General features: G+C 41.8%; 3 protein-coding genes across 3 annotated transcripts; all 3 read left to right on the top strand.

Annotated features, from left to right (window-relative positions):
* The first annotated feature begins 806 nt into the window (after positions 1 to 806).
* On the top strand, positions 807 to 5,966 carry LOC118425026. The gene is made up of 9 exons (XM_035833840.1): positions 807 to 950; positions 1,364 to 1,607; positions 1,892 to 2,120; positions 2,548 to 2,755; positions 2,991 to 3,195; positions 3,865 to 4,007; positions 4,663 to 4,770; positions 5,042 to 5,218; positions 5,961 to 5,966. Exons 1-9 carry the CDS (start codon positions 807 to 809, stop codon positions 5,964 to 5,966), a joined length of 1,464 nt encoding a protein of 487 aa, XP_035689733.1.
* A 552-nt stretch (positions 5,967 to 6,518) lies between these two features.
* On the top strand, positions 6,519 to 13,029 carry LOC118424656. The gene is made up of 8 exons (XM_035833313.1): positions 6,519 to 6,640; positions 7,535 to 7,646; positions 7,806 to 7,891; positions 9,067 to 9,186; positions 9,807 to 9,956; positions 10,707 to 11,423; positions 11,892 to 12,022; positions 12,383 to 13,029. The coding sequence occupies exons 1-6, from the start codon at positions 6,539 to 6,541 to the stop codon at positions 10,923 to 10,925; spliced, it is 789 nt and encodes a 262-aa protein (XP_035689206.1). The 5' UTR covers positions 6,519 to 6,538; the 3' UTR covers positions 10,926 to 11,423; positions 11,892 to 12,022; positions 12,383 to 13,029.
* An 846-nt stretch (positions 13,030 to 13,875) lies between these two features.
* LOC118424111 (polycystic kidney disease protein 1-like 2) lies at positions 13,876 to 22,927 on the top strand. The gene is made up of 14 exons (XM_035832596.1): positions 13,876 to 13,954; positions 14,364 to 14,429; positions 15,064 to 15,171; positions 15,880 to 16,093; positions 16,251 to 16,623; positions 17,105 to 17,292; positions 17,844 to 17,915; positions 18,220 to 18,318; positions 18,850 to 19,077; positions 19,576 to 19,744; positions 20,154 to 20,251; positions 20,556 to 20,772; positions 21,115 to 21,453; positions 21,751 to 22,927. The coding sequence occupies exons 1-14, from the start codon at positions 13,914 to 13,916 to the stop codon at positions 22,539 to 22,541; spliced, it is 3,003 nt and encodes a 1,000-aa protein (XP_035688489.1). The 5' UTR covers positions 13,876 to 13,913; the 3' UTR covers positions 22,542 to 22,927.
* The last annotated feature ends 829 nt before the right edge of the window (positions 22,928 to 23,756 follow it).

Genomic DNA, 23,756 nt, shown 5'->3' with positions numbered 1-23,756 from the left:
AATAGAGATCAATCAATATATATATATATATATATATATCTTTATTGCAAAGTCATGCCCGCAGGCTAATTGCAAAAATACATGTATGAAAGTACAATGATGATAATGATACTGAATTAGTCCATTCCAAGTCACCGTGTGGATGTTTGTTGCCATTGTTTAGAATTGATTTTAAAGTTTTGTAATTACATGTCTTGGACATTTGATACTTCAGAAATATTTTAACACTGTTTCAACATTATAAATATTTCCCTGGTCCTGTAAAACTTTGGAAATATTCATGGTGCGAAATTGGATACTTCTAATGGTTTCTAAATAATGATAACAGCATTCTACCATTATTTACCATTTTCTACCATTTTTTGTAAATTCTCCAGTGGGCTGGGAAGATAGCAATTCACACATCCTTGCAAAGTATGGTTGGGTGCCATGCAACAATAGCCCACCACAAAGGATCCACCAGTGCCCAGCAGTGAAAGCTAAAAATATACAGAGGCAACAATAGGGCTTACTTTTATAGGGGCAATAAACTAATTTTACCACTTGGCAAAGTTTACAAATATTTGTAAATATTTGTAAATGTGAAAAAAATCACACAGAGGTTTCACAATTATTCTAAATAAAGATATTTTTGTACAGTTACTTTCAAAATGTTTCAAAAATATTCAAAGGAATTCAAATAGATAAGTATTTTCTAATTATTGTGGCTTAGATATTCTTTTCTTCAAAATAATTCAGACTTATTACAAATATCACCTAAAAACCCTCATGGTGACTTGGACTCTATGCAATAACAATATATCTGCATGAAGGCGTCGGTACGGTGGACTGTGAGGCAAAACGACACGCAGGTGTTGAGTATGGAGGTCCTGCCGGATGACGTCATCGCCGACAAGTTGCGGCTCGACCTGCCGCCGAACACCTTACCTGCCGGGCTGTTTATGGTGCAGGTGGGCAGGAACGAACTTAGCATATTTAATTAGGCCATGTGGAGTTTCGTTATATGGATAAATCATACAAAGGAGATGCAAAATCAGAGCAAATATATGTCGTGGATTAGAAAAAAACATGTATGTGAAGACATACTAATGTCACGGAATGGAAACGTCAATTCCAAGGTCAAAGAAGAAGAAGAATCTATTGTTCGGGGTGGGTATTCGATACTCCGTATGTTTGGTCATTTCTTCAACCTCCCTGACCACTTACATTTCATAATGAAGGTAACTTTTTTCTTTGGCCCAACCTTTTCTTTCGCACGCTCCTGCTAGTCAGGTGATAGTATGGGAGTGCAGGTAAACTAAGCAGGATGACGAAAGTGACCGCAGAATAACAGCTGACTTGTTTGTACTTTTGGCTCTTTCAGGTTACAGTGACCATGGAAGTACCCGAGGTCGGACACACCAGCATCGGTGTGGCGCAGACGTGGCTGGAGGTACTGCCGTTCCCCATTGTGGCATTTACCGGCTTTACCGGTACCACAAGATCCCAAGCGGTGGGGCATCTTCGTGTTACTGCCTTTCTGTCTCACGACTCTCGTTGTCAGGTCCCCAACGACCAGCTAAGCTACAACTGGACCTGTGAAGCAGTCAGTTATCCGAACCCACCAGGTATATATATATTACATGTTTTCCAGTGAAAAACATTAAGCTGTGCCTTGGTCACAATATTAGCATACAGTGGATAACAACCCAGTGCTCTTACGACCTCAAAATGCTATTGAAAGACCTTTACCTTCTGCCTGCCGTTTGTAGATGTTTGAGGCACTGTTGAAGTATGTAACTAACTTGAGTGCAGTGCCACATTGTCCTCTTCTGTGTTAAAGCAAAAAAAAATCTACAAAGTGCTACAGATCGTAATGCCTACGATTCAATCTGTGACAAACTGTTCTCAGTTATTACCAGCGGTGGAATACCGGCCTGTGAAGCTCTTCTTGGACCCCTAGAGGCTGATTCGGATCCAGATGGAGGATTCTTGCACTTCGACATGAACACTGTCCCTGTCCCACTGGGTTCGGTTGTCAAAGTGCGCGTGACCATCGCCGCTGAGGGGCATCAACCGGGACATACATACGTCGACGTACACACCACCGGAGACATCAGCCTCGGAGGGTACAATATAGTGTATGTATTTTATTTTCTTCCCATAGATACAATCTTCATATGATCTGTAACGCCTCTTCAGTTGACTGTTGTTTCTTTAACGCTTTCTTTCGTAACAGAACAATTAAGAGGTATGCGCTAAGTACATTTTTTTCCAACCCCGCAAATTCGACACACCTAATTTTCGACCAGTTCTATGGTCAACTGATAGCCCTAATCATACATGTTACTAGCTGGAAGTTTTGCGCCATTAACGGTCCAAGGTAGTTGGAATTCTCTACCAACCCCCGTCTCTCGTCTTACCTTTGACCTGAAAAATCGACAAGTCGCAATTCTTCGTTCAGGTCCGGACCTGTGAAAGTTTATAAGATTTTACAAGTACAGGTACATGTTTAGGTACACAGCCCTGACACACAACCTCGCTACTTGTTATCATTTATTTTTGTAGATGTTTACAAAACTGCAACCCCGGAGACCTACTCGCCCACGAGATACTACATCTCATCATACCACCGTATGTTCCGGCCTCACCGAATTCCGGTCTTAACTTGTGGACTCTAGTGGAGGCCCCAGCGGACTTTCCTGGCATCGACTGGACAAACGACACCTTACTGGTCAATGACGATACCCTACAAGTTCGTCCCAACGTTTTTACAGTAAGTCCTTCGAATATCATAGAAATTACGTATCTTTTTGTTGCTTGTTACTTCAATTGTTCACGTACATGTCAATGAAGATAATGGTGACGATGATAGATTCATAGTTTGCCTATTTCTACAACTGTTCAATCGTTAAAAATCCCAGAGAAGAGAAACACCCTAATCGTGGCATTTATCTTTGTGTTAAACAAGATAAAGCATTCTTTTGCCTCCCCCTTTCTGTATCTCACAGGTCCCCGGATACTACACGATCAGAGCTACCAACTACTTTGATGTAAACTTCCCAAGGATTGGAGAATATAGATTTCTCGTGATTAGGAATCCGGTACCACTGAGGCTTCTCCAGGACAACTCCGCAGAAATCCCACCAGACGTGTGCTCTGTCCGCCCTGCAGGAGGGGTATCATTGGTGGACAAGTTCTGCATCGTCTGCGAAGGTACCCTGATCGATGCTCACTGAAATAGTCTACAGAAAACCGTTTAAAAGTATCGGTTGCCCTCTTGATTCTAACAGGTGGTCAAAGTGGTATATTTTTTTTTAACTTCAAAAACATCGATGCGTACGTAAAATGGAAAAAAATGTAAGGATCAAACTATATTGTTGCTACGTATGTATCTCCATTTCCATTGGTACCCGGAACGAATTCTACTTTAGTCCTTCATATATATATATATATATATATATATATATATATATATATATATATATATATATATATAGAGTACCAGGGCTACCAGAACCGAAGGAAGGGCTAAAAAGTCCCTTGATCATCCATGTTCTGTTTTTACTTTATCAATGCTATAATGCATCATTAGACAGCTAAGAGATCAATAAAAGAAACAACAGACAGATGATCAAGGAAAATTTCAGCTCTTCCTTCGGTCCTGGTAGCCCTCGTACGCATCTTACGAGTAGGACACTTTGAAAGTACTTTCATATCAGAAAAATTGGATATGATATCATTGTAAAGCGTCACAGGTGATGCCTCCCAATGATATGATAAAAATGCAATGCAATTGTTCGAAGAATGTGCAAATATGATAATGTATCTTGATGCCATCCTTTGAATATAAGTACCTATTTGCATTTCGTTTCATTTTTGCAGACTTTTATGATGAGGTTGGCCCGCTGAAAATGGATGTGAAGTACAAGGTCGAACCGGGAGGCGTCGAAGCGGCAAAAGTCAGGTTTCCCGGAGAGAGGCAAGCTGCCCCCACCGACATCGTTCTCAACGTGTTTTCTGGTTGGGTAAGGTTTCTGCATACTTGTTCTCTGCAGTTTGTCGTTCGTACCCTTTTCGCTCTTGAGCAATGTCCATACTTTACTTTACTTTAGTTGATGTATCAATGCTGCGATGAGTCGACGAAATGTTTGCAATGAAACAGAACAGAACAGCCCATATCTATATGTATACGTATATGTATAATTATGTATATAGAGAGAGCTAGAGAGAGAGAGAGAGAGAGAGAGAGAGAGAGACTTTCAGCATTATCTATATGTATAAGCAAAAAATATATGCACTATAGCCGTGTCTTCGACAAATACCATTCTATTGATGTGCCATATGGTAATGTCACACTTACACATTAGACAGTAATTCTCGTGCAGGACTGTTTAGCCATAGCCGACGCTGTAGGGCTGATATCAATCGCTGGAGGCCATATATTTAGTCGTGATTTAGTTGGGAACATGGATTGATATTTTGTTTTGCATTCTGTTGTTTCCATCTGATTCTGTGAATGCATTGGTCCATGAAAGCAACAGAGTTTAGAAATGTTATGAACCGATCATTACAAACTGCATAAAATCGAAATATTTTCCACGCTTTCAGGAATAGGGTGAACTATTCGGGTTTACTCCAACACTAAGAAATTTCAATACGTATTTCTTCCATTTAAATTAGGTTTTCTACACGTATATGCTGAACATCGCCCCAGGCAACATCACAATAGAGGTGGTGATATCCAGTGCCGACGGTCGTCACACTACCATTCAACTAGAACGGTTTTTTGTAAGTGCCAGTGGGTGATTATGATGATCATCATACTTGCTATCAATAATTTGGTGTTACTTTCTAGCTCTTCAGTGTCACTTATATACAGTAAATAGATACTAAACGAAGGAAGGCTGTAACGTTATGTAACATTGTTTAACCGTTAAAACATTGACATCGTCAGCTATTCACAGTGAATGAGTACAACAGAAAGGAAAGTCAATTGGATCACTTTAGTTGACCAACCAGTGTGGATTTATTATTTTGTGCTGATCTAAATCACTTTTAGATCGCAAACCCTGCCATAGAGGATTTGATCGCATACACGGAAGAGTTCTTCGACAGTCAAGTAGGACCTTTCTACAAACTACTGTCCACGAGGTCTTCGGCGGAAACGTTCAGTGGTGCAGTGGCAGCTGCAAGTGTTATAGTTAACCTGGCCAACAATGGAGACGACATTACTGAGGTACATGGTCATGTTGGTCTTCAGCAGTATTTGTTTATTAAGTTTTACGAAATTTGTGGAAGGGTTGACATAACATTGACTTTCACCTTTTCAAGATGTCAGTTAGACTGTAAGGTTTGATCCACTCACACCGGAAAGGACCTCAACTCTTTTCGAGGTGTGCTCTTCCAAACACGGGACCCCCAGTTATCGTCCTATCCAAGGGACGGCGCTATTATACTGAAGCTAGGTACTCATTTTCACCTGAGTGAAGTGAGGAAATTCGTGTCAAGTGCCTTTCCCAAGGGCACAAGACCGGTGGCACATCAATGGATTCGAACCCGGGACCTCAGGGGTTAAATGGGCCAAGCACATTTACCGATTGCGCCACACGATGCCACTCGCCAGTTCCGTTTGTTTCTAAATCGTAAGAATTATCATGAATTTAACGGCATTTTACATAATATTACACTGTAGGTATGGTCCAGTCTTTCTCATTGGAACATGTTTCTGGTAGGGGTGGGTACCGGTAGAGAAGATTCAGGTCCAGGTCCGGTTCAGGTCCGGTTCAGGTCCAGAGGATCAGGTCCAGGTCTGGACCTGAACCTGATTCAGTATGTGAAAACTTGTGAATAGACGATACTCAAAACAATGGTCCATTTCGCAACAAAGAAATCTGTTTTGTGGAGTATTGGACTCCCACTGGCGTTATAGAATCCTACAAGTCTAACTGCCTCTGTACGATTGATTGTAAACTTTGTAGAAATAACTATTATATAATAGACTCTAGTCTATTTCGCACTTGTTATTTTCTTCGACCGGTAAGCCCGAAAACGCGTGAATGCCTGATCATATAATCTGTTCATTTACCAATCGGTCCAACATTCGGTCCACCGAATCTTTTCAGGTCCGATTTTTCTGGACCTGTCCAATAAGAAAAACCGGACCTGTACTCAGCCCTAAGTTTGTGGTACATCACAAATTGTTGCCGTATCTTGGCGTCGGTCGTGGCGTAACTGGTAGAGCGTTCAGCTCGGAATCTAGAGGTTCTGAGTTCGATCCCCGTCGTGCCCCCCCCCCCCCCCGACGTTGTGCCCTTGGGAAAGGCACTTTACACGACCTTCCTCACTTCACCCAGGTGTAAAAATGGGTACCTGACTTCGGTCGGGGAGGTAAAAGACAACCTTTACCTTCTGTCTGTACCGTGTATACGGCACTGTTAATATAAGTTACAAAAAAAACCTTGAGTGCAGTGCAACATTGTCCTCCTCTGTCCAAAAGCATATAGAAAATAAAGATTGTTGCCGTATCTTATAGGCTACCGACATTGTGACTGAGAACATGGCAAACGTGGAGCTCCAGGACTACGACGGAATCACAGGACTGGCAACCACCATCATGATGGTCACCGCATTTCCCGAGTACGTCTCCGGTAATGCACAAGTAAGTAATGGCACCTTAACTACTCTCCAAGCAGAGGTTGGTGGGGAAAATCGTGACCTTTTCCTTATATGCCGTGTTTTCTATCATCCTCACGACTGATAGAAAAAGATGGCATATAGATAAACTACAGAGCTACGGTATGCAAAAACCTGACTTTCATAACTGTTATTTATATTTTCACCATACTTGCAAATCTGATTTCATGTGATTTGAAAAAAAACAAAACTATCAGAATGTCTGATGATAAATCTGGCAGAAGGCCAGAAACATCAACAAGTAACAAGTCACACACCAGGGGCTCAAAATGACCTTCTTCTTTCCAACCCGTATCCACTTACCTAAAGGTGGGGTCACACCTGCGTATATATCTAAGTCCGTATGAGGCGCACATGGGAGTATTTACCTCCACCAGGCCCCACAGGTCGTTGGAAAAATAATAGAAATTGGATTAACGTAAACAGGTAACAAGTCAGACGAGTTAGCTTGGTCGCTAACCATACTTCTCGGTCAGCTAACTCATCTGGCATGTTATGTATCTATATTTGTCCAATTTGTACTATTTTCCCCGCGACCTGTGGAGCCTGGTAGAGACTAAGAGCTTCATACGAAGCTAAAACGGACTTGAATATATACGCATGTGTGACCCCACCTTAATATCATTATACTTGATAATCCATCCAGAGGTTCTAAAGTCACGCTGACCACAAATAAACACAGACGGACAGACAGACAGACAGACGGACAGAACAAAACAAACAAAAACAATACCTCCATTTTTCATGGAAGTCACAAAACAATGATTAAAACAGAGATTACTGAGTTTTTCATGGAAGTCACAAAACAATGATAAAAACAGAGATTACTGAGTTATAACTTATATTTGCTTTAACGCAGGTCAATGGTTCTATATCTCTGAAGCATGCGTTCGGGAAGTTAAGAGAGTTGTCAGTAAACTACAACTTGACTGTGGAAGAGGTGAACATAGCGACGGCATACATATTTACAGGTATGCATCAATAGCAAACTTTTCCTATTCTTATATCTAATTATGGAAACTGGCGCTTTCCCATTTTCGTGTATGGAGATCTCTGCTATGCATAAAAGCTTCCTGCTAGGTGATAGTTTTGCGCTAAAGATATGAACATGTCCTTTGGATCTATTCTAGGCGCTGCCCATGTGTTCAAAGCTTCTGAGGTCAAGGCTTTGTGGGAGCAAGAGGATGGGGTGGGCTTCTCCGACATGTTAGAAAAGGTAGGCAAGTAAGAAACCCACAACATTTGCACAAGTTTAAACCAATCTCTTCTTGACCGACTGGCAACGAAACAGGTTTCTTTGCGCATGTCTAAACCTCGCACAGGTATTCCATGCAATTTCCCTCAAAATGCTTGAATATACTCAGGATATGCGCCACATTTTATACATTTATTGAAAATTTTTTGTTTGTTTGTTAGGTCACACAAAATCAACAGCATAGTTGTATCTCCCAGTGAGATCGCGTGGCGTAGCGGCGGCATTTGTGCCTCGTGACCGAGAGGTTGCGGGTTCGAATCCGACTGCGTGTCACCGATCTTGTGCCCTTGGGAAAGGCACTTTACACGGCTTTCCTCACTATACTCAGGTGAAAATGAGTAGCCGGTGCAATGGCCTAGTGGGTAGAGTGTTCGCCTTGCATTCGGAAGATCGTGAGTTCGATCTCCGGCCGAGTCATACCAAAGACTTTAAAAATGGTACATGCTGCTTTCTCTGCTTAGCACTCAGCATTCGGGAAAGAGTATGGAAGTTTGAACACACACCACTACCAGTGGACTAGCCCCCTGCTGTAGTGATTGCGTTGTGTGTGGCCCAGGGCTAATGAAACAGAGATGGGCACCGCCCTATGCGCCAGAAATGGGCACCGCCCTTGGCGCGGGAATGGTTTAACTTTTTAACTGTATCTCCCTCCCGTATTCATACTTATATATCAACTATTAACTCTATAGCCAATTCATGTCGGACAATCGTGATAAAATGCAGTTTCATGATACCATGGCAATCCGTTCACAGAAAGTCGATATTTGAGCGTCTCATCGGGTAACGAAATAAGAATTGGATATGACCATTTCCATTACATGTGTTAACAAGAGAAAGCATTGTGTATGCCAGATAGCAATTACCCAAGCAACTGGATATGATTTTGAAAACGGTCGGACATTGCAGGCAGAATCCAATACATTTCGTCAATGACACTAAGGAGATCTCGTTGCAGAGCAGGTTTATATATACTAACTACGAATTAATATGCAAAAATGATATTGTTGGTGAACTGGTTTTTCTATCCTAACAAGAGTCATATCCAGTTGCACGAGTTATTGCTGTTTGGCGTATCTTATTACCCGGATGTCTAATTTTCATCGACGAAGTCTTTTGTTTGTCTTTTGACTGTATAGAACAGAGAGGCCACGACAACAACCTTCCAAGCCTTAGACGTGCTTGACGACATCTATCTCATCAACATGATGCCAGCCTACGATGACGGTGATCTTTTCGCAGATATCTTTACATCCAAGGTACGATTCTGTTTAAAGGATTTACATTTAAATCTGTCTGAATGGCTTCTTTATAAAAGTCTTTCTTTTATCTCATTATTAATACTTTTTGGGGAAAACGTTACACAGTACGGACAATATTGCTACATTTTCTTAGGCACTGTTTCAGCCTTACCGGCTTGCAACTTAATTTTATTTAAATAACATGTAGTTGATGACAGGGATGTTAATGTTATGTTGATGTTATGGTTATATTGCTACAACACGGATATTAAGTAGATAATATTTATGAATTTATTTATTTTCTGTCATTTTTGTCGGGGGTTGCCCAGCTCACTGACTGACACTGCTTTGCTAAGTAGAAATCAAACAAGTAGTGTACATACATGTACAGTGACATACAAACAGAAAATTAGCACACAATAAATGATGATAATAATAATGGTAATGAAAATAAGGAAACACAATATTAAATAAAGTTCACAAAACAACAGAAAGCGCTTTTGTCCGGATGGATTTGCTGAAGAAGAACAGGTCGTTGGACCTCAGGCTGGGAAGAGCGACTCAGGCCGACAGGGCCGTCCAATCGAAATTAATGTTATTCATGTAGATGATTGAGGCCACCATTTATCTTTGTACAGGTCCACGTGAGAATTAAGCGGGAAGACCCCGCTGACTCCTCCGAGCAGCTGTATACAGTGGCGGGTGCGAGTGACTCGTTTGTCCGCGTGCCGTCCTTCTCATCGCTGGCTGGGGACGGTTGTCTTGGAGGAGAGACGGCTGGAGTACAGGTATCTGCCACTTTGTTTATTGTTTATTGTTTATTGGGTGAGCCGACTACTCTGTCTTCGCAGCCATGGGCTGAATTGCGAGGAGCTAATTACAATTAGTTAGTTAGTTAGTTAGTCCCATAGCCTTTTAATCAGCCGTAGGCTGATTAATCAGCCGTAGGGGCAGCACGACAACTGTCATACTGACTCAACAGGCTTTTAGTCCCCTGGCGGCGCCTATCTCCTCTCCGGGGGCTAATTACAATAGGCGGGGCTAAATCGAAAGGGTCTGGAGCGGCTGCCATTTGACGCTTACTCAGTTAATACTTATAATTGGCACAGACATCAATACGACAGCAATTCCGCCTCGTGTGGCCAAAGGCAAAGGACAGTAGGTTTTGAACCACTCACGCCGAGAAGGACCCCGACTCTTCGTCCCGCCAAAGTACACCTAAGGCCATGTGGGTTTGATTATATAGATGACATCCGCGAGCTTCCATTATCGGCCACTTCCACACATAAAGAAAGGCTTATAACCATATTGTAGAAAGCAGTTACAAAACGAGCAAATATATGCCGTAGATTGCAAATGAATATAGGGAATACATAAAAAAACGTACAGTAATGTAATAGAATAGCAAAGAAAATCCCAATGCCAAAGACACGTGAAAGAACAAAATGAAGAATCTATTGTCCTGCATACCGTACTCTGTGTGTTCAGTCATTTAAATTTATCAATTTTTGATAATGCCATTTTATTTCTACTTTCAGTTTCTGGAATCAAACTTCAATCCGTTCGAATATTCCAACAATTCGCGGTTAGTCGAATCAGATGTAGTCGGCTTGGCGGTGAAATGTGGCAACTCGACATTTCCTGTCTCTGGCCTGAGCGAGCCGATAGACATCCTGACGCGAAGGGAGAACAAGAGCCTGGATGAGATGATGTCCATCTTTACTGCGTCTTCACGACTTGGCGACATATCGGTATAATGTTAAATCTTTGTATGCTGCAATAGTATACCACGATAGTACAGCTTCAAATAAACAAAAGGTCAAAAAGACCAAAATCCATACTAATCTACAGAATAAATACAGAGTTTAGAGATAATCGGATCAAACTTGAGACTTTTCTGCATTTTTCCTGTTGCTGAACTGATGGTGAGGTAAAACAGGCTAATAATATTTTTTGCCAGACTTTCCATTTTCATGCTAGGAGAAACATGTCGGCGATGAGCTTCAGTCTGGATTTCAGCAGCACCCTGTTCCCTCATGACGTCACCATGTGGCTGAGGAAACACAAGCCTCCAACCCCAGACACGTACGACTGGACAGCCACCCTGCCGGTTCCGGAGGACCAGCTCGTCACCGTCCCATGGATGAACGGATCATCCCTGGCATCCAGCGCTTACCAGTGGCTGCTGCCAGAAGACGAGATCGCCATCACAGACCTGGATGTAGACATATACAACAGGACAGACTATTTTATCGGTATCGCTTATCAATTCTGACATCTGGTTATAAGATCACTCAATATCAAAATGATTATGACCATTGCTTTCTTGAAACGTTTGCAGATGAAACTTGAAACGGATTTCAAAGTGCACAAAATATATATAACACCACAGAGATGTGAAAGAATCATTTCAGCATCAGGTAGAACAACCGATGTTGTTCTACCTGATTGTATATTTAATCAGTGCAAAATATTCAAATGTTTCATACGTATTATGCAGATGAGATGTCGTTAGACGTTTGATTTATTTTCATGCATTTATAGCAACATTATCCATGTATATGTACATGTATTAAACAAGTAATGATCTTCTTTTGTGATGATTTGTGTAAATGATATCTGCCTGAAATATTTCACTTGCCCTTGGACTTGTCATCATAAACTTTATTCTCTCGGTAGAAACTCTCGTTTGATAAGATATTCAAGTCCATCTTTCTTGCCAGGACTTCGATTCGGCTCCGAAGTTGATCGCGCCAGCGGAGAAATTGTCGAGTTCACTTTGTACGTCTTTGAGACGTCCTGTGTCTACTTCCAAGAAAACGAAACCCACCTGTGGCAAAGTGACGGCTGTAAAGTAAGTTGTACACAAGTTGCGTTACTTAGAAAATTAGCGGGTTTGTTCACTGCCATTTGACCACTTTTAGGCACAGAACTAAGTTGATGGATGATGGAAATTATCATGATCGGGAAGAGCGGTGAAATCTGGTTAAGGCTTGCAGGTTGTATGCATGAGGAAACAGATATCATCAAGGCGATGGAACTGTACTTGCATCTTTTAATTGGTTTGATATTTCTTTGATATAGTATGGATGGCTTTGCATGAATTTGTCCCGTTTCCAATAAACCACTACAACCATATGTGGTTACTTTGCCAATATGAATTGGTACCGATTCCCATGAATCCCACAACTACCATGTCCTCACACACGAACAGGTCGGTCCGATGTCTAACATAACCCATATCCACTGCCGGTGTGATCACCTGACCAAATTTGCTGGTTTCGTGCCGCCAAATCCACTCAACATCCGGGAAGCATTCTCAGCGAACATCTTAGAGAATCCGACTGGCCTCATTCTGGTTCTCGCCGTGTTCACTTCGTACGTCATGGGCGTTATCTGGGCCAGGAAAGCCGACAGAAAAGACATCGCTAAGGTCAGGCAAATAATGCTATCATGTGTATGTTTCCTTTATATGTAAATATGTCTCCATGTGTTTCAAAAAGAGAGAAGAACATGTTAGATGCAACGTTTAGCGATTGTAACAAATAGTGTCTTAGTTCCCTTTTCATTTAGCTTAGTTTAAAATCATTGTATAAGTTTAGTTTTTCCTCTGCATCCATAAGACCACATGTGGTCCCTTTGTGCATTTATCCCTCGGGCATGAATATGCAATAAAGATTATCATATATTTATTTATCAAAAGAAAGCATTAGATTAGATATTTTATTCGCCAATGTTTATTTATATATATCCTTATTCATGTATTTCCCCTTTAAATGTATTACTATGCAAATACTATGCAATCATATTTTCATAATTGGACTTTTCAAACCGTACAGGAAACGGGAATTTACCTTCTCTCATTAAGTATAGGCTTAATTAAGTGTTTATTGACGTACGTGAGATATATTCATCACCTAATTCGTATAACAAACCTAGCAATACACAGCTTTAAAATAAAGGTTATCAATACTCAAAATCGGCACAGCGATGGGCAGTTTCCTTCCCTTACTGTCCTGTACAAATCACAGGCTGGAGTGGGACTACTGCCTGGTCACGTGCTGAACCCTCGTAAGGAATGTCAGTACCTCATCACCGTGTACACTGGGTTCCGGGTCAACGCAGGAACTACCGCTGAGGTACGTACACACACACACACACATGCAGGCACACACGCACGCGCGCACGTATGCACGCAGGCATGCACGCACGGATGTCACACACACACAGACACACGTACACTCACACAGACACAAACAAACATACACACACACGTCACTGTCACACACACACAAACAAACATACACACACACACACGCTCACACACACACACACACACACACACACACACACACAAACACGCGCAAACACACGCACACAGTCCCCTCTTCCTCTCTCTCTCCCTCCCTCTCTCTTTACAAATGTTCCCTGCTAAAGAAAATTGTTATTCTAATAATGGAGAACTCCTTCTCTGGTTACCCTGAGTGTGGTATGATAATATACACTTAATCAATGATTCATATTCTGGTTGATGGTTACAACTGTTGTACTTCTGTCGTTATGATGTAAACAAAAACATTACCTCTGAACTGTATGTCGTCACAGATCACGTTGGTGCTGTACGGCAGCCAGTACGAGAGTCCCTCCCCTACGCTTGAGGGACGACAGCCCGATGTTTGTTTTGACAGGGAGCGTGGACTCCTTTCCTGGTGTCCACAGAAGAGCCGCTAGGGGTCCTCACCCACATGAGGGTGTGGCACAACAACGCTGGGTTTAGTCCATCATGGTGAGTAAACAACATCGAGATATAAAGAAATACACAAGATGAATACGCCAAAATAGTTGTTACTCAAGCAACTGAATATGGTTTTGGAAACGGTCAGACGTTTCAAGTACTATCCAATAGTGTTCGTCAGTGACACTGAAGAGATCTTGATGGAGAGGGTTTATATATCAAGTACTGGATGCTAGTTGAAACGTCTGACCGTTTCCAAAACCATATCCAGTTGCTTGAGTAACAACTTTTTGACGTATCTTGTTACCTGGATGTCTAACCTACATCGACGCACAAGATGAATAGCTCCACAACCATAATAGAATTCCTGTCTTCCGCTCTTTGATATTAGATTTCAAAGTTCATTGCCAAGTGTTATATCAAGACCGACGTTTAGGTGACCTTCTGTCGTTTGTTACAGGTACCTGAGTCAGATTGTTGTAGCCAACAGGGAAACGAAAGTCACGACGTATTTCCTAAGTAACAGGTAAGATGTTTTGGATTTTCAACACAACGGGCACTAATCTCATATACATGTAGCTATAACGATTTGCCAAGTCATGATCTGGTTATTGACAGAGATTATCAGGACAGATTCTTCTTTTTAGCTCCGATGGTACATGTTGCACACTCTGTCTGTTTCATTCAAGAGTCAAGACATTGGTCGTTTCAAAACTACATTTAGTTACATTATAGACTTGGTATTCTGATTACCTGTATGTTAAGAGCATAGCGTAGGGGTATTGGTATTTTAAGCTTTACGCTACAGTATATATTGTTCATGTACACGAGTCTACTAGTTTGGGTCAGTCAGATGTTTCTCAGATCTTCTAATACATTTTCTACAATTTCCAAAAAAAAAAGAATCCCATGGGCAATTTAGACATATGATGGACATCGCCTACTGTAAGGTGCCACAAAACTGTCGTGCCAAAATGCTTTTATGCAGAAACGATTTATTTTTTACGCCTTTTGAAATTGGTGTACTTTGATTAGATCGTTAAAGTCTAACACTCTAACTCAACGCACTTTAGCGATGCTGCATGCAACAAAATTTAACTTAAAGCAACTATACAATTACGGGTGAATGATCAAAGTCATCTGACGTATTTTGTATTCAGGTGGTTCGCTATTGATGAGGGTGACGGAAAGATAGACCGTATCATCCCGACATCAGTGGAGAAGGATATTACTAAGTTCCACAACTTGTTTCTTGCAAAAAGCTCGAGGTAAATGGATGTTTTTGTGATAGAACCTGTGAAAGTGTTGTAAATGTAGTATTACATCACAAGCGTCGAGAAGGGTACTAGTATGTTTTGGTTTTTGGAAGCGTTGTAACGGTGTTTAGGTTTCAGCAGCATAAATCCAGAAGCTGTGAATGGCTTGTTACGAAATTTGGTGTGTAGTTACGTCTAGACCTATGATAAAGTTATAACATTTTGAGCCCCCTGGTAACTGCCCTTTGCATTGCAGCAGAATGTCTAACTATACGTGTTCTGGACTTGTTCTTGCATTCAGTAAAAAGTGACGTAAGTTTGCTCTCTGTCAGGTTTCTTTGGAACAGTGGGGTCATTTTTCTATCTCTTGTTTTCGCTGTCATATCGGGTTCGTTAACTATGAGAAATACTGCAGTCATTAGACTAGCCCCAGGAATCTTACGCTTCAGTCAAATCTTATGCCCACGCAATATGCTAGCCTAAGGGGAAAACGTCCTATTTTCCTGTACACAGTTCCCATATCTTCCAATGCATAATTACGCATTATCATACAACTGAATTTTTAATGAGATCATAGCACCCTATATTCTACTTTTCACTAGTAGAGTAGATCATCATTTCAGATAACGAATCAAGTACGAACTATCACAACTTTTTGAATTATGACATTTTCTGTCCAGAAATTGTTTTAAGAAGTAAATAATTGTGATAAATAATCAGGGAAATGAACGATGACCACCTGTGGTTCTCCGTTGCCGGCCGCCCTGCCCGGAGCCCGTTCACCCGTGTCCAGCGCCTGTCCTGCTGCCTGACGCTGCTCTACAGCATGATGCTCACCAACATCATGTTCTTCGGCCGCGGGGACGACTTCTACCCTCCAGAACCAATCAGATTCGCTGGTCTGAAGATAAACCCGCCGATTTCACTTCCGCAGGTAGAAGGAAATGCATTTTGATGTTTATAAACCATTTTAATCCAAAACTTCATCGTATTACAAAAGGGAAGCATGACATCACGGGTAGGGCAAAAGGTGTATGAATGCCCTTAGTGACGTTTTGATGTTTTTAGTGCCTCTCACTCTATTCTCTCAGCTGATGATCGGCATACAGAGTGCAGCCATCATCCTTCCAGTCAACCTCCTCATCGCCTTCCTCTTCCGCAATTCGCGGTCTGGAGCACAAAAAAAGAGCATCAGAAAGAAGTTAAAGCCAGGCAGCGGAGTCCAGCCAGCCAAGTCGGAGCCAGGCAGACACAGGGGACCTAAGAAAGAAGAAACGTTTATCTCTGACAACCCAGACACGCCGTCGGTTTGGTACCCAATTGCAAGAGGCCGACCCGTCCCCATCCAGAAGCTCAGAGTGGTACAGTCCTCATTGGATGTTGATGTTAAAGAAAGTTGCAAGACGCATGACAACGCTGCTCATGGACAGAAGTCGTCTCTACCCTGGTGGGGTGTGTTTATAGGTGAGTTGTAGAAGATTCACTACCCTCCTTTTTGAATATGGCTGTTACAGTGTTCCCAGTCTTTCACTGCGGCGGATTGATGTCTTCTGGTATCTATCGAGAAGGCGCTTGAAAACTACTTCTCAAGAATGATTGAAAGATCTATCGCAAAAGTTAACTTAAGCTGCACTTTTTCTCTTAATTCATTTTGCAGTTTTTGACTTCAACTCATCCGTAAATTGTTCTACAAAAAGTGTAAACATGTCTACGATGCAAAACATAATTTCTCTTATCTGTCTTTATACCATCATCTAACATAGCAGCTGCCAAACACAAGACCATGGCATATGCTAGCATAGAATCAAGTACAGCACTGTTAGAAATCAAGTACAACACTGTACGGGACATATGGTAGCATAGAATTAAGTAAAACACTGTTAACATTAAGTACAACACTGTTCAAAATACCGATATCTAAGTTACCAATGGTGTACACCCCCAGGCTGGTTGCTTGTGTGGTCCGCTAGTTTCGTGGCCGCCTTCTTCACAGTTCTGTACACCTTGAGTTTCGGGAAAGCGAAGGCGGAGGCCTGGGCCTGCACCTTCGTGACGTCATTCGTCACTGACCTGTTCCTGGTGCAGCCCGTCAAGCTGGTTCTGGTGGCGGTAATCTTTGCGTTATACACCAAGGTACAGTTCTCCAAAATCATGCCAAAGCACATCTCAAGTAATCGTATACGCACATATATGTATTTCCAACAAAATGCATGTTAGCTGAAGAGAAAATGTGGGTTAAGGTCTATAGTGTATGCACCATACGTAATAACGACCGCCATGTTAGACCTAGCTATGAATTTGTATGTGTTTAATGTCATAACGTGGCTCTACGTATGGATACAAATGCACAACATATGCATCGATGGTTAACTACCTGGCATGCCGGACAGTGGTGGCTTCATGATTGCACGCGCACAAACACCGAATGGAGGGCAGACAACTGGTACAAGACTTGTGAAGCAACTTGCGTTATTTTTTTTAAATGTCAAAACCACAGCGCCTAAAGTTGCAAAATGCACGTTGGAGTTCGTCGGAGGCACCGTGACGTCCGTTGAAGGTACGCTGTCGAACTCCAACGTACCTCAATAGTACCTCCGCTCAGTGAGATAGGGGCTTAAGACTTGCGGCAGTGCCACGTGTGTAAAACTATGTGTAATACATAAAGTTTTTTCTTTAAAATATAGAAACCTGTGGAGGATAAGGATCCACCTCCCACGCCAACAGGAAATGATGAGGAATACGTCATATACAATGAGGTAATGACCTGTTTCATAGTAGCTTTTATCCGACTCCATTTCAGCTTGTGATTTAACAAAAATGCTTTGAGATAGACGAGGACAATGTGGTACTGCACTCAAGTTAGTAACTGATTTTAACAGTGCCACATACACGGTACAGACAGAAGTTAAAGGTAGTATTTATCATCCCCGACAGAAGTCAGGTACCCATTTTTACACCTGGAGTGAGGAAGGTCGCGTAAAGTGCCTTTCCCAAGGGCACAAGATCAGACATTGCAGGGTTTGAACCCAGGGCCACTAATTATTATTTGTTATCCCACAGAATAACTCACCTACAAAGGAAAAGTCAGGAACCAGTGCCACCAGCTGGGTACGGTATTTTACCATTAACCGTGCGGCTGACTATGGAACCAACCCAAAGGTAGACCCATAGTTTCAGTTATGTTATATCAGAAACATTTGCTTATTGCAACATGCTGAGGCAATGATCAACAAGATGTAGAGTGGCAACCTACCAGGTAAAACACCCCGACTCATATTAGTTAGTCCTGCCCGCACCAAATAGTTCATCTTCATCTCTGTAGCCCTTGGGCCACACAACTTTGTGCCATCACTACAGCAGGGGGCTAGTTTGCTGGTGGCAGTGCCTTGTTCAATAACCATCCTTTTTCCCAAACGCTGAGCGCTAAGCAGAAAAAGCAGCACGTACCATTTTAAAGCCTTTAGTATGACTCGGCCAGGAATATAACTCACGACCTACCGACGTACTGCAAGGCACGAATATTCTACTTGCCACATATACAAATGTAGCTCTATAAACACTGTTTTAAAATGTAGGCTACTAGGACTATTGACGTAAGGTTGTTAAACTTCAAAAAGCTTTTTCTTTATCGAATGCTGTTTTGGTTTTGAACATCAAGTTCTTTTAGTTACTTACTTGTTATAAAATTAGTTTCCAGTTGAGGTTAGGTCCACATCACCACCAGATGAAGACGTTTTGGCCGAAGCCAGAGCCAGGAGCGCAGAGAAACGCAAACGCCGTGCGGCTGTGCTGGAGGTGCTCGTGTTCGGCCTGTTCGTGACGGTGATCATGCTCACGGCGTACCAGGAACAGAGCCCGCTGGCCTTCTACATGACACAGAACGTCAAGGAACAGATCATGGGAGAAGGGTTCTCTGATGTAAGTACTACAAAAATAGGTAAATGATTTATGTCACCTAAGACCCCAGGGTTTCTGATAGACTGTATATGTATTTCGTCTGTGGGTAACAGGCAACACGACTACATGGATGATATATGCGCGCTTAAAAAAGACGTTTCAACCAAACTGTAAATCGTAAAAAGCAGCTGCAAAATGAGCGTTGTGCCGTAGATTGCAAACATAATATCGGAAAGCGTATAGAATGCCAACGTCAATTCCAAGGTCAAAGAATTTATTGTTCGGTACATCATACTCTGTTTGTTAAGTTAACTGTTATTTGATCAACCTCTGACCACTTAAATTTCACAACGAAGGCAACTTGCAATTGTTTGCCAAACCTTTTTTTCGCACGCTCGCATCAGTTTGGGGGTTCTCAGATGATGTCAGCCATATAATCCAAACAGCATGGCCCAAGAAAAATACATTGAAAATGATAACATGCTCTACAGCAATATGATCTGTTCTGCTCATTTCAAGGTCAACGACATCGAATCCTTCTGGAGTTGGCTTGAAGATGAGCTGATTCCGACAACACGTTCAGCAGAGTGGTACAACGGGCGCACCCTGGCGGCAGACACGGTACTGCAGGACATGTTAACTCATCCACTGGACTCGGTACAGCTGAGGCAGCTGCGGCTCAAACAGGGTAGGACGGCAAAATGCTGGCTTATCTATACATTTCAATGAATGTGTGAATTCATGTTACGGTTTTGATAACACTAGATCATCTTTATCCGAGGGGTAACCTATGTTCGTGATTTAAGAACAGAGTCTTAAGGGATATCAAGTCAACAGACGGTGGTTCCAAACTGCAATATTTTCAAAGTATTACAGTTTGAAACCACCGTCTACCGATTTGATATCCATAACTGCCCTCAGTTTTAAGACAAAAGGTGGTTTAGGTCCCCCCCCCCCACACACACACACGCAAAAAAGTGAACGAGTCACCCACCTGTCTGAAGATTAATAAATAAATAATAAAACGAGTGTTACTTGCTTTCCACTCCATGCCTTATGTATCTATGACTAATATGTGTTATGGGTATCTTGTTTAGGGCAACTCTGCGAAACAGCAAAGAGACTGCAGCATATAACACCACTTTGTACCGTGGGCTTTTCAAAACTAACGGAAGATATTGACGATTACACCCAGGTAAATATATAGATACATCATTATTAGCAACAAGAAACACACTGTGGCTAGAGCCTGCTTCCTACCGGGTTTTATGCTAAACAAATGCCCGACGTATTGTCCTGTTTAGCTTCCGCGGCAATTTCATCTTTCCTTTTTATTGTTCTAATAATCCGCACGTTTTGCTGTCGAGTATCACGTAACGAGAATTTACAACGCGTACTTTCAGACGTGTTAGGTTTTGATTACTGCAACTTTCTTTACGTTTTTACCTTCCGTCATGTTTTTAACACTATTTGATTAATCAATGGGTTCTAAACTATAGGGCTGGATTCGTGAAAACGAGACCTTCGACACTACAGACCCGGTACTATGCACGCCCACATCCCCCACCCCTACCAGTACAGTGGGCACGCCGACACCCCCCACCCCTACCAGTACAATGGACACGGTCACAGGAGCGGACTGTGTGAGCAGTCTACTGACAGCAGAGGAATTGGAAACGCCCTGGAAGTACAATCATGATGCTTCTCTTATTAACAGTAAGTCTGGATTCATTATCAATACCGTTACTTCAGGATTGGCAATCCATTGTCGCTATTCAGGGAGAGAGAGACAGAGAGAGAAAGAGAGACTGAGAGAGAGACAGAGACAGAGAGAGAGAGAGACAGAGAGAGAGACACAGGCAGAGAGAGGGAGAGATACAAAGAGGGAGACAGAGAGAAAGACAAAGACTGAAAGAGGGAGAGACAGACAGACAGACAGACAGACGAACAGGAAGAGACAGAGAGATAGAGACAAAGACAGAGAGAGACACAGAGAGAGACCGTTGCCTCCTGAAGTTCAATATACCGTTATGTTCAAAGATACTGTTGTCTATCCAGGCTTCCCGTATTTCGGCCAGCACGGCACATATCGCGCAGGTGGTTACAACGTTCCGCTGGGAAAGACTCGTGCCTCGGGTCTGCGGTTGGCGACATTCCTACAGCAGCGCGGCTGGCTGGATGAGAGAACGCGTGCCGTGATCGTGGAGCTGATTCTGTACAACCCACACGCCAACCTGTTCTCCATGGTGACGCTAGTGGTGGAGTTTACCAACCTGGGAGCTGCCTACAGGGGAGGAGAGGTGGTAACTTTGAGGCTGATGCAACAAGAGGCCATCTTACTCTTGGCTTTGCGAGCTGTCTTGGCAGTCTTCATTCTTGTATTTGTTATTAAAGAAGGTAAGGGTTTTACAGTGATAAAAATTTCTTCAAACACAAAATTGGCCATCGAATTTTCGAACCACTAACTTGCCACCTTTTCTAACTTATTAAATACAATGTGTGCTTCACAAACCATGTCATTGTATGGGTGTGTAGCGTGACCTTTTAGGTCACTGGAATGACGATGACACAAATGGAGAAAATAAAACTAAATGTTTCCGGAATATAGGACGTCTATGGATGGGGAAATTTGTACCAACATTGCAAATGTGTTCAATGTGTGGCCCTAAGACATAGACATCCATGTCGTTTCAGCCGAAAGGCTTTTCTCCCGTCCGATGGAATACCTGAAGGATTTCTGGAGCTGGGTGGAACTTCTTGTAATCGCCATCGGCATCGCGACTCTCGGTGTCTACTTCAACGCTCAGAGCATCATTGACAAAGCTGCCGAACAGCGGGCATCTTCAAGCTCCGTTCTGGATCTCTACAAAAGCGCAGTCAACTGGTTTCAGGTTTACACCTACCTGCTCGCGTTTCTCATCTGTTGTGGCACGTTGAAGTTCATTCGGCTCCTGCGGTTCAACTCACACGTTTACGCCCTCACCATGACCATCAGAAAGTCCGCCAGACCCGTTCTACTATTTACCATCATCGCTGGCATCATTCTCATGGCCTTCACTCAGATGGGAAATCTTCTGTTCGGAATCAAACTTCAGGATTACAAGAACATCCTGACCAGTCTGACCAGCCTGTGTACCATGATGTTGGGTGTTTTTGATTTCGATGCTCTGGTGGATGGACACTATATTCTCGGTCCTTTGATGTTCTTTTCCTACCAGGTCATGATGCAGTTCATATTACTGAGCATGTTCATGGCTATCCTCATGGATGTGTACGCAGAGGAAAGTCAGGATCCGAACACTGATGATTTAAAGATGGTAGCTTTTATCAGAGAAACCACTTCAGAGGCCGCTGAGAAAGCAAACCGTACTTTGTCAACCGTTGGGAATAGAAACGTCACAAAAACAGCCCAGGTTGGAACCCCGGATATGGACAATAGCAGAAAGTTTTCAAATGTGTTTGAAGAACTTGCTGGTAAAATTTAGTAGCCAATATTCAACCAATGATCTATGAGCTGATTGGCCTTGGATATTTTAAGAATTACTTATAAAAATGAAACTGATGTTTTGCTGATGCCTTGGTCACAATTGTCATGTATACCTGCACACACGTACATACATACGTGTACACACACAAGCATGTACATGTATGTATATACACAAGAGAACAGGCACAGACACGCACTAACACACAGACATGCATTAACATAGACACGCACGCGCACACAAACACACACACGTACACACACAAACATGCACTGGCTGGGATGGTATGAGTTTTAGTGGAATTTAACATGATACATAAAATCTACACAAAAGTTAGTATAATAAAATAATGTTAACGTCAAATTATGACAAGAACAAGTTCATTCTTAGCCACCTCGGTTTATTTTCTGAGATACAGATGTTTCGCTGTATCACATAGAACAACACAAATACCAAGCTGCAATTTTTACTAAACCAACAACTACAATTTTTTGACAGTGAATTAAAAGAATGAACTGTAGAAAAGATCATGATAACTTCATAATTCTTCTGAGTGAACATATCAATAAGATTGTATATACACACTGTACCTTTAACAGGCAATGAAATAATCATAAAATTTCATTGCTTAATCAACATGTAATAGCAATTAACTGTACAAGCCTTACACAATCATAATTTATTGAATACAAAGATTATGTACAATTTTACATTCTTTCTTGGCAATAATTATACAAAGACATATCAAAAAGGTATCTTTGTCATTAAAAAAGTGGAAAAATAACTTAAGGAACAAAATAATCATGATTGTCTTAGCACTTATTCACAAAGTCCAGAGTAGAAAAAAAAACACTTAAATCTCTGTTAGCAATTTGATTGACATATACTGTAAGTATAGAAATAATCTAATAATGTTAACAACAATTCCTTGAATTTGATCTACAATAATTTCTAATGTAATCATACTCGATGGGTTTGGTTGGTGTGTACTGATGGTTGAATTGATACTTAAGAAATTCCTGTTAAGAAAGATAAGTCTTCAAATTCATAATTACCATGACAAAAACACCTGTATATAATCAGTCTGAATTGCACCACAAAAAACACAATGGATGCACAACTAATTTGTAGTGAATACCTTGTTGTGCACAGAAAATTGCACATCATATTTTGCACACTGAAGTTTGATACATGAGAGGGTAATCTCGAAGCAGG

This window comes from Branchiostoma floridae, chromosome 10, assembly GCF_000003815.2.
Source record: "Branchiostoma floridae strain S238N-H82 chromosome 10, Bfl_VNyyK, whole genome shotgun sequence".
Taxonomy (NCBI): domain Eukaryota; kingdom Metazoa; phylum Chordata; class Leptocardii; order Amphioxiformes; family Branchiostomatidae; genus Branchiostoma; species Branchiostoma floridae.
The sequence above is the reverse complement of the archived record's forward strand: the minus strand, read 5'-3'. Positions and strand labels throughout refer to the sequence as shown.